General features: G+C 41.9%; 1 protein-coding gene across 1 annotated transcript in view; it reads left to right on the plus strand.

Annotated features, from left to right (window-relative positions):
- LOC123750522 (serine/threonine-protein phosphatase 6 regulatory ankyrin repeat subunit C-like) overlaps positions 1-12,714 on the plus strand; it is a 317,785-nt gene that overhangs the window by 250,890 nt on the left and 54,181 nt on the right. The window contains exon 4 of the mRNA XM_069302562.1: positions 1,490-1,780. Within this exon, the coding sequence (XP_069158663.1) occupies positions 1,490-1,780 (291 nt within the window). The remainder of the gene's footprint in view (positions 1-1,489; positions 1,781-12,714) is intronic.

The following is a 12,714-nucleotide window of genomic DNA, read 5'->3' on the forward strand; positions in this document are numbered from 1 at the left end:
CAGGCCCCCACTTAATATGTGACGGTAACGCGTTGGTGTTCGGCTGTTTCAAAAGCTAGGGGTATGGCCTCGTCACATAAAGAAACAAAAAGAGAAAATCTGGAACTTCCGTCTGTGGTAAGGTAATGGGAAGACACACAAAACACAAGTAAATTTAACAATGACATTTTAATTACGTTAGAAAAGCAAAACATGAATAAAATTGGACATAAAAATTGTAACATAAAATCAATCAATCAAAATAATAAGAATAATCATTGGCAAAATGAAAAGTTACGTTAAGACAAGTGAATAATATACAAGGAGATATATGAGTGCAGGAATATTGGCTTTAAGCTGCCACCTCTCTTAGTACACGTAAGCCAGGGCTTAGTCTACCAATGAGACGTGTTAACTTGTGGAAAGCACGGGATATTCTGAGGTCTGTAGGTTGTGGTGGCCCAGACGTCAGCTAGTGTGGCGGGTGGAGGAAGCAGGTGCGACAGGCACCAGCCAATCAGCGAAGAGCAGGCGACGGACAAGTAGTTTGCTGGTTTGAGTGGCGGAGGTGGAGCAGGTGTTCCCGGTGCGAATACGTTTGCTCTCTGGGCAAACCTTGGTGTTGTACTTGTTGGATATATCTTCTATATTAGTTGTTATTGTTGTTATTAGTTGTATAGGGACGTACTTAGGAGGGAAGAGCAGGCTCAATCTCTCTTGAAGGAGATTATCGTCACACATACTATTCCTAGTCCTGAGACTGGTGATTTTTATATTAAATTAGCTAGAAACGTTTAGAGATCGAGATGTAGACGACTCAGGATATATTAATCCAGTTTCCTGGAACAAAGTTGTCATTTTCGTCATCTCTTTCATGACTAACTAAAACATTTTATTCATACTTAAACTGATACAAACCAACATTTATTAAAATTTATGAATGATATAGGAATTTCCCACATATCTTCATACTGATCTAGTGTCTTAACACTGACTGGCCCCTGACAGGGAGAAGAGTGTGTGATCCTGTCCAGGTGAGTCTGGTTAAACAATGACTATAAGAACTACTGAAGGGCAGACTCTATATTTATATTACTCTTTAGTAAGGTCGGGTATTAGTACTCGTACTCTGATACAAGTACTCGTACTCTGATACAAGTATGTCGTGTGGCTCGTGTCCACACGACATAAGAGCCCGTCCCCCTACAATACAATATCCGTTAAACAGAACCGAGGAATAAGCAGCATGCATACGTCACGAGAGGTTGTTAACTTAGTTCTGGCTCAACGTATACGAAATACACAACAATAGTGTAGAGTTAAATCCCTCCATCAATGTTCAAGAATTTTTTCCGAGAAAGTAACTGTTAAGGGACGGCTTTCAACCTGAGTAAGTTCTCGATCATCCAGTACATAAGCGAAACATTAAAGGTTTACTCATCTACAAACTTGTGATGATTCACCATGAACAAGAAGAGCAACATTTGTCTAAGACTGTGACATTGTGCAGGTTGAGGGTGGACCAGGAGAGATGTACGAGCAGCTGCTGGATGTGATCAGCCTGTGTGACGACACCCAGCAGGCAGGTCAGCTGTTGTGGTCAGGAGCGTCCCTGGAGCCCCTGGGATGCTGGAGCGTCTCCCCGCTGTGTCTGGCCGTCACCAGTAACCGGTGCAGGATCACCACCCTCCTGCTGGCAGCTGGAGCACCGCTCACCACCACCTCCCACGGCCTCAACCTGCTGACACTATCCTGGTGCTCCCCCGACGTCACTCTCCGTCTTCAGGTCACCATCACGCGGGTGAGTGACCACCATACACCAGTTGGTATAGTGTCCACCATACACCAGTTGGTATAGTGTCCACCTTACACCAGTTGGTATAGTGGCCACCATACACAAGTTGGTATAGTGACCACCATACACCAGTTGGTATAGTGTTCACCATACACCAGTTGGTATAGTGTAAACCATACACCACTTGGTATAGTGTCCACCATACACCAGTTGGTATAGTGTCCACCATACACCAGTTGGTATAGTGTCCACCATACACCAGTTGGTATAGTGTCCACCTTACACCAGTTGGTATAGTGTCCACCATACACCACTTGGTATAGTGTCCACCATACACCAGTTGGTATAGTGTCCACCATACACCAGTTGGTATAGTGTCCACCATACACCAGTTGGTATAGTGTCCACCTTACACCAGTTGGTATAGTGTCCACCATACACCAGTTGGTATAGTGTCCACCATACACCAGTTGGTATAGTGTCCACCATACACCAGTTGGTATAGTGTTCACCATACACCAGTTGGTATAGTGTCCTCCATACACCAGTTGGTATAGTGTCCACCATACACCAGTTGGTATAGTGTCCACCATACACCAGTTGGTATAGTGTCCACCATACACCAGTTGGTATAGTGTCCACCTTACACCAGTTGGTATAGTGTCCTCCATACACCAGTTGGTATAGTGTCCACCATACACCAGATGGTATAGTGTCCACCATACACCAGATGGTATAGTGTCCACCATACACCAGTTGGCATAGTGTCCACCATACACCAGTTGGTATAGTGTCCACCATACACCAGATGGTATAGTGTCCACCATACACCAGATGGTATAGTGTCCACCATACACCAGATGGTATAGTGTCCATCATACACCAGTTGCTATAGTGTCCACCATACACCAGTTGGTATAGTGTCCTCCATACACCAGTTGGTATAGTGTCCTCCATACACGAGTTGGTATAGTGTCCACCTTACACCAGTTGGTATAGTGACCATCATACACCAGTTGGTATAGTGTCCACCATACACCAGTTGGTATAGTGTCCACCATACACCAGTTGGTATAGTGTCCACCTTACACCAGTTGGTATAGTGTCCTCCATACACCAGTTGGTATAGTGTCCACCATACACCAGTTGGTATAGTGTCCACCATACACCAGTTGGTATAGTGTCCTCCATACACCAGTTGGTATAGTGTCCTCCATACACCAGTTGGTATAGTGTCCACCATACACCAGTTGGTATAGTGTCCACCATACACCAGTTGGTATAGTGTCCACCATACACCAGTTGGTATAGTGTCCACCATACACCAGTTGGTATAGTGTCCACCATACACCAGATGGTATAGTGTCCACCATACACCAGTTGGTATAGTGTCTACCATACACCAGTTGGTATAGTGTCCACCATACACCAGATGGTATAGTGTCCACCATACACCAGATGGTATAGTGTCCACCATACACCAGTTGGTATAGTGTCCACCATACACCAGTTGGTATAGTGTCCACCATACAGCAGATGGTATAGTGTCCACCATACACCAGATGGTATAGTGTCCACCATACACCAGATGGTATAGTGTCCATCATACACCAGTTGCTATAGTGTCCACCATACACCAGTTGGTATAGTGTCCTCCATACACCAGTTGGTATAGTGTCCTCCATACACGAGTTGGTATAGTGTCCACCTTACACCAGTTGGTATAGTGACCATCATACACCAGTTGGTATAGTGTCCACCATACACCAGTTGGTATAGTGTCCACCATACACCAGTTGGTATAGTGACCACCATACACCAGTTGGTATAGTGTCCACCATACACCAGTTGGTATAGTGTCCTCCATACACCAGATGGTATAGTGTCCACCATACACCAGTTGGTATAGTGACCACCATACACCAGTTGGTATAGTGTTCACCATACACCAGATGGTATAGTGTCCACCATACACCAGTTGGTATAGTGTCTGCCTTACACCAGTTGGTATAGTGTCCTCCATACACGAGTTGGTATAGTGTCCACCATACACCAGTTGGTATAGTGTCCACCATACACCAGTTGGTATAGTGTCCACCATACACCAGTTGGTATAGTGTCCACCATACACCAGTTGGTATAGTGTCTGCCTTACACCAGTTGGTACAGTGTCCTCCATACACGAGTTGGTATAGTGTCCACCATACACCAGTTGGTATAGTGTCCACCATACACCAGTTGGTATAGTCTCCACCATACACCAGTTGGTATAGTGTCCACCATACACCAGTTGGTATAGTGCCCACCATACACCAGTTGCTATAGTGTCCACCATACACCAGTTGGTATAGTGTCCTCCATACACGAGTTGGTATAGTGTCCACCATACACCAGTTGGTATAGTGTCCACCATACACCAGTTGGTATAGTGTCCTCCATACACCAGTTGGTATAGTGTCCTCCATACACGAGTTGGTATAGTGGCCACCATACACCAGTTGGTATAGTGTCCACCATACACCAGTTGGTATAGTGTCCTCCATACATCAGTTGGTATAGTGTCCTCCATACACCAGTTGGTATAGTGTCCACCTTACACCAGTTGGTATAGTGTCCTCCATACACCAGTTGGTATAGTGTCCACCATACACCAGTTGGTATAGTGTCCACCATACACCAGTTGGTATAGTGTCCACCATACACCAGTTGGTATAGTGTCTGCCTTACACCAGTTGGTATAGTGTCCACCATACACCAGTTGCTATAGTGTCCACCATACACCAGTTGGTATAGTGTCTGCCTTACACCAGTTGGTATAGTGTCCACCATACACCAGTTGGTATAGTGTCCACCATATACCAGTTGGTATAGTGTCCACCATATACCAGTTGGTATAGTCTCCACCATACACCAGATGGTATAGTGTCCACCATACACCAGTTGGTATAGTGTCCTCCATACACCAGTTGGTATAGTGTCCTCCATACACCAGTTGGTATAGTGTCCTCCATACACCAGTTGGTATAGTGTCCACCATACACCAGTTGGTATAGTGTCCTCCATACACCAGTTGGTATAGTGTCCACCATACACCAGTTGGTATAGTGTCCACCATACACCAGTTGGTATAGTGTCCACCATACACCAGTTGGCATAGTGTCTGCCTTACACCAGTTGGTATAGTGTCCACCATACACCAGTTGCTATAGTGTCCACCATACACCAGTTGGTATAGTGTCTGCCTTACACCAGTTGGTATAGTGTCCACCATACACCAGTTGGTATAGTGTCCACCATATACCAGTTGGTATAGTGTCCACCATATACCAGTTGGTATAGTCTCCACCATACACCAGATGGTATAGTGTCCACCATACACCAGTTGGTATAGTGTCCTCCATACACCAGTTGGTATAGTGTCCTCCATACACCAGTTGGTATAGTGTCCTCCATACACCAGTTGGTATAGTGTCCACCATACACCAGTTGGTATAGTGTCTACCATACACCAGTTGGTATAGTGTCCTCCATACACCAGTTGGTATAGTGTCCACCATACACCAGTTGGTATAGTGTCCACCATACACCATTTGGTATAGTGTCCTCCATACACCAGTTGGTATAGTGTCCACCATACACCAGTTGGTATAGTGTCCACGATACACCATTTGGTATAGTGTCCACCATACACCTGTTGGTATAGTGTCCACTGTACACCAGTTGGTATTATGTCCAGCATACAAATGTTGGTATCATGTCTACTATACACAAATTGGTATGGTGTCCACCAGTAGTGAAATTTACGACGTAAACCGTGTGCACCATCTGCCAGCTGGTGTAACAGGTGCACCAGCAGTTGTGCACCATCTGCCAGCTGGTGCACCAGCAGTTGTGCACCAGCTGGCAGATGGCACGCGCGGGCTACATTGTAAGGGTTAAAGTGCGTGTGGCCTAAGTTATGGTGGCGACGTGGGCCGTGTGAGTAACCACAAACTCCACCCCCATGAACGTGTACAAAGTGCACCAGCTGTGGCAGGTGGTTAACCTAGTCTTCATGTTGTTTGGGGGAAAGTGTGTGTGGTATAGAGGGCTAAATTGTGTATTGAATGTTGTAGATGGGTAATACTAAGTATATATACATTTACATATACATATATATAATACAGCTGTACCCAGCCACGCGTTGCTGTGGCTGAGCAACACATGTGCTTCTCAGTCACAGCAACCTTTCCCTCTCTCCCAGTCCTCCTTACCTTTCCCCTGTCTTTCCAACCTTTCCTCACTCCTCCGTCCCCTCGTCCTCCCAACCATTACCCACTCCCCTGTCCCCTCATCTTCCTCCTCACCATTCACCCCTCCTCCGTCCCATTGTCATCCTCACCATCCCCTCCTACTCCACCATTCCCTCGTCCTCCTAACAATTCCCCACTGTGCAGTCCCCTCGTCCTCCCCACTGTCTCCCACTCCCCCATCCCCTCGTCCTCCCAAACCATTACCCCCCCTTCCCCGTCCCCTCATTCTCCACTTCCCTATATATATATATATATATATATATATATATATATATATATATATATATATATATATATATATATGTCGTACCTAGTAGCCAGAACGCACTTTTCAGCCTACTACGCATGGCCCGATTTGCCTAATAAGCCAAGTTTTCATGAATTAATTGTTTTTTGAATACCTAACCTACCTAACCTAACCTAACCTAACTTTTTCGGTTACCTAACCTAACCTAACCTATAAAGATAGGTTAGGTTAGGTAGGGTTGGTTAGGTTCGGTCATATATCTTCGTTAATTTTAACTCCAATAAAAAAAAATTGATCTCATACATAATGAAATGGGTAGCTTTATCATTTCAAAAGAAAAAAATTAGAGAAAATATATTAATTCAGGAAAACTTTGCTTATTAGGCAAATCGAGCCTTGCATAGTAGGCTGAGAAGTGCGTTCTGGCTACTAGGTACGACATATATATATATATATATATATATATATATATATATATATATATATATATATATATATATATATATATATATATATATATATATATATTTATATATAACCCTATATATATATATATATATATGTCGTACCTAATAGCCAGAACGCACTTCTCAGCCTACTATTCAAGGCCCGATTTGCCTAATAAGCCAAGTTTTCATGAATTAATGTTTTTTCGTCTACCTAACCTACCTAACCTAACCTAACCTAGCTTTTTTTGGCTACCTAACCTAACCTTACCTATAAATATAGGTTAGGTTAGGTTAGGTAGGGTTGGTTAGGTTCGGTCATATATCTACGTTAATTTTAACTCCAATAAAATAAAATTGACCTCATACATAGATAAAAGGGTTGCTTTATCATTTCATAAGAAAAAAATTATAGTAAATATATTAATTCAGGAAAACTTGGCTTACTAGGCAAATCTGGCCTTGAATAGTAGGCTGAGAAGTGAGTTCTGGCTACTAGGTACGACATATATATATATATATATATATATATATATGTCGTACCTAATAGCCAGAACGCACTTCTCAGCCTACTATGCAAGGCCCGATTTGCCTAATAAGCCAAGTTTTCCTGAACTAATATATTTTCTCTAATTTTTTTCTTATAAAGTGATAAAGCTACCCATTTCATTATGTATGAGGTCAATTTTTTTTTATTGGAGTTAAAATTGACGTAGATATATGACCGAACCTAACCAACCCTACCTAACCTAACCTAACCTATCTCTATCGGTTAGGTTAGGTTAGGTAGCAGAAAAAGTTAGGTTAGGTTAGGTTAGGTAGGTTAGGTAGTCGAAAAAACATTAATTCATGAAAACTTGGCTTATTAGGCAAATTGGGCCATGCATAGTTGGCTGAGAAGTGCGTTCTGGCTATTAGGTACGACATATATATATATATATATATATATATATATATATATATATATATATATATATATATATATATATATGTCGTACCTAGTAGCCAGAATGCACTTCTCGGCCTACTATGCAAGGCCCGATTTGCCTAATAAGCCTAGTTTTTCTGAATTAATATATTTTCTCTAATTTTTTTCTTATGAAATGATAAAGCTACCCATTTCATTATGTATGAGGTCAATTATTTTTTATTTTAGTTAAAATTAACGTAGATATATGACCGAACCTAACCAACCCTACCTAACCTAACCTAACCTATCTTTATAGGTTAGGTTAGGTTAGGTAGCCGAAAAAATTAGGTTAGGTTAGGTTAGGTAGGTTAGGTCGTCGAAAAACAATTAATTCATGAAAACTTGACTTAATAGGCAAATCGGGCCTTGCATAGTAGGCTGAGAAGTGCGTTCTGGCTATTAGGTACGACATATATATATATATATATATATATATATATATATATATATATAGACATATGTCGTACCTAGTAGCCAGAACTCACTTCTCAGCCTACTATTCAAGGCCCGATTTGCCTAATAAGCCAAGTTTTCCTGAATTAATATATTTACTATAATTATTTTCTTATGAAATGATAAAGCTTCCCTTTTCACTATGTATGAGGTCAATTTTTTTTTATTGGAGTTAAAATTAACGTAGATATATGACCGAACCTAACCAACCCTACCTAACCTAACCTAACCTATATTTATAGGTAAGGTTAGGTTAGGTAGCCAAAAAAAGCCAGGTTAGGTTAAGTTAGGTAGGTTAGGTAGACGAAAAAACATTAATTCATGAAAACTTAGCTTATTAGGCAAATCGGGCCTTGCATAGTAGGCTGAGAAGTGAGTTCTGGCTACTAGGTACGACATATATATATATATATATATATATATATATATATATGTCGTACCTAATAGCCAGAACGCACTTCTCAGCCTACTATTCAAGGCCCGATTTGCCTAATAAGCCAAGTTTTCATGAATTAATGTTTTTTCGTCTACCTAACCTACCTAACCTAACCTAACCTAGCTTTTTTTGGCTACCTAACCTAACCTTACCTATAAATATAGGTTAGGTTAGGTTAGGTAGGGTTGGTTAGGTTCGGTCATATATCTACGTTAATTTTAACTCCAATAAAAAAAAAATTGACCTCATACATAGAGAAAAGGGTTGCTTTATCATTTCATAAGAAAAAAATTATAGTAAATATATTAATTCAGGAAAACTTGGCTTATTAGGCAAATCGGGCCTTGAATAGTAGGCTGAGAAGTGAGTTCTGGCTACTAGGTACGACATATATATATATATATAACCCTTCCTGTAAGACTCGGCGGCCTTGGTGTCCGCACAGCCTCCCAAATTGCTCTACCAGCCTTCCTTTCCTCCTCTCATGCATCGCACGACCTCGTCAGAGATATTTTACCTGCAACCCTGGGAGATTCAGCAGGAATACACGATCCTGCTTTCACTGAATGTTCAAATCAGTGGGATGTTCTTGCAGCCCCAGCAACCATTATAGAGCCAACAAAACAACACAAACAGTCCGGCTGGGACCACCCTCTAGTGGAAAAAGTAGCTGATGCCATGCTAAGCGTCGCAACATCAGACAAGGAGAAAGCCCGCCTCAGAGCAGTGCGTGCTCCCCATGCAGGAGACTTCCTCCTGGCAGTACCCATGTCAGCAATGGGCACGTGCCTAGATCCAGAATCCCTTCGTGTAGCAGTGGCCCTCTGCCTTGGTGCCCCAATTCACACTGAATACAAGTGTATTTGCAACAGGGTGGAAGAAGTCCAATACGGACTGCATGGGTTTCATTGTGGAAGCACAAAGGGCTGGCATGCAAGACACAACGAGGTCAATGACATCATCAAGAGAAGCCTCGTCTCACCTAGGTGCCCAGCGGAGAGAGAACCTCGCATCCTAGGGGTCCAAAACCCGGATTTCCCCGCACTTCGCCCTGATGGCATCACCATATACTCATGGAAGGAGGGTAGACAGTTGGTGTGGGACTACACATGTGTATCCACCCTGGCTGACACCTATGTACACTTCGGAGCTGATCAAGCAGGTGGGGCGGCCAACCACAGGGAAACAGCAAAATCACTCAAGTACAGGCGACTGGAAGGTCAATACCTCTTTGTTCCCATAGCGTCTGAGACGCATGGCCCATGGGGCAAGAGTGCCTTGGGATTTCTCAAGGAATTGGGTTCCAAGCTCATTGACGTCACCAGAGACCCAAGGGCTTCCAGTTTTTTGTTTCAGTGTCTCAGTGTGGCGATCCAGAGGGGAAATGCTTGCTGCGTCCTCGGTTCCTGTCCAGAAGCGGAGGAGCTTCAAGAGATCCATAACCTTTAGGCATTTGTCTTGTATGTTTTGTAACCTTTAAATACACAATAAAGGAAAAAAAAAAAAAGGGAAGGGGGTGGTAGGAGAAAAGCACACAGAAACTGTATTGGAGGGGACCTGCATTCCTTCCAATGCGTTATGTGTGGTTTCCTCCGAGGCTATGGGTCCACCTTCTTCCAGCCAGAGGTGGTACTCCCTTCCCTATTTAAAAAAAAAAAAAAAAATATATATATATATATATATATATATATATATATATATATATATATATATATATATATATATATATATATATATAATACTTCTTCCAGAACGCACTTCTCGGCCTACTATGCAAGGCCCGATTTGCCTAATAAGCCAAGTTTTCAAGAATTAATATATTTCCTCAAATTTTTTTCTTATGAAATGATAAAGCTACCCATTTCATTATGTATGAGGTCAATTTTTTTTTATTGGAGTTAAAATTAACGTAGATATGTGACCGAACCTAACCAACCCTACCTAACCTAACCTAACCTATCTTTATAGGTTAGGTTAGGTTAGGTAGCCGAAAAAGTTAGGTTAGGTTAGGTTAGGTAGGTTCGATAGATGAAAAACAATTAATTCATGAAAACTTGGTTTATTAGGCAAATCGGGCCTTGCATAGTAGGCTGAGAAGTGCGATCTGGCTACTAGGTACGACATATATATATATATATATATATATATATATATATATATATATATATATATATATATATATATATATATATATATATATATATATATATATAAATATATATATATATATATATATATATATATATATATATATATATATATATATATATATATATATATATATATATATATATATATATGTCGTACCTAATAGCCAGAACGCACTTCTCAGCCTACTATTCAAGGCCCGATTTGCCTAATAAGCCAAGTTTTCATGAATTAATGTTTTTTCGTCTACCTAACCTACCTAACCTAACCTAACCTAGCTTTTTTTGGCTACCTAACCTAACCTTACCTATAAATATAGGTTAGGTTAGGTTAGGTAGGGTTGGTTAGGTTCGGTCATATATCTACGTTAATTTTAACTCCTATAAAAAAAATTGACCTCATACATAGAGAAAAGGGTTGCTTTATCATTTCATAAGAAAAAAACTATAGTAAATATATTAATTCAGGAAAACTTGGCTTATTAGGCAAATCGGGCCTTGAATAGTAGGCTGAGAAGTGAGTTCTGGCTACTAGGTACGACATATATATATATATATATATATATATATATATATATATATATATATATATATATATATATATATATATATATATATATATATATATGCGAACAAGCCTGAATGGTCCCCAGGACAATATGCAACTGAAAACTCACACCCCAGAAGTGACTCGAACCCATACTCCCAGAAGCAACGCAACTGGTATGTACAAGACGCCTTAATCCACTTGACCATCACGACCGGACATAATGAGGTGATAGCCGAGGCTATTTGAACCACCCCACCGCCGGCACTCGGATAGTTATCTTGGGCATAGCATTTTACCAAATCACCTCATTCTTTGGGGCACACGTGAGGAACACAAATGCGAACAAGCCTGAATGGTCCCCAGGACAATATGCAACTGAAAACTCACACCCCAGAAGTGACTCGAACCCATACTCCCAGAAGCAACGCAACTGGTATGTACAAGACGCCTTAATCCACTTGACCATCACGACCGGACATAATGAGGTGATAGCCGAGGCTATTTGAACCACCCCACCGCCGGCACTCGGATAGTTATCTTGGGCATAGCATTTTACCAAATCACCTCATTCTTTGGGGCACACGTGAGGAACACAAATGCGAACAAGCCTGAATGGTCCCCAGGACAATATGCAACTGAAAACTCACACCCCAGAAGTGACTCGAACCCATACTCCCAGAAGCAACGCAACTGGTATGTACAAGACGCCTTAATCCACTTGACCATCACGACCGGACATAATGAGGTGATAGCCGAGGCTATTTGAACCACCCCACCGCCGGCACTCGGATAGTTATCTTGGGCATAGCATTTTACCAAATCACCTCATTCTTTGGGGCACACGTGAGGAACACAAATGCGAACAAGCCTGAATGGTCCCCAGGACAATATGCAACTGAAAACTCACACCCCAGAAGTGACTCGAACCCATACTCCCAGAAGCAACGCAACTGGTATGTACAAGACGCCTTAATCCACTTGACAATCACGACCGGACATAATGAGGTGATAGCCGAGGCTATTTGAACCACCCCACCGCCGGCACTCGGATAGTTATCTTGGGCATAGCATTTTACCAAATCACCTCATTCTTTGGGGCACACGTGAGGAACACAAATGCGAACAAGCCTGAATGGTCCCCAGGACAATATGCAACTGAAAACTCACACCCCAGAAGTGACTCGAACCCATACTCCCAGAAGCAACGCAACTGGTATGTACAAGACGCCTTAATCCACTTGACAATCACGACCGGACATAATGAGGTGATAGCCGAGGCTATTTGAACCACCCCACCGCCGGCACTCGGATAGTTATCTTGGGCATAGCATTTTACCAAATCACCTCATTCTTTGGGGCACACGTGAGGAACACAAATGCGAACAAGCCTGAATGGTCC

Source organism: Procambarus clarkii, chromosome 5, assembly GCF_040958095.1.
Source record: "Procambarus clarkii isolate CNS0578487 chromosome 5, FALCON_Pclarkii_2.0, whole genome shotgun sequence".
Lineage (NCBI taxonomy): Eukaryota > Metazoa > Arthropoda > Malacostraca > Decapoda > Cambaridae > Procambarus > Procambarus clarkii.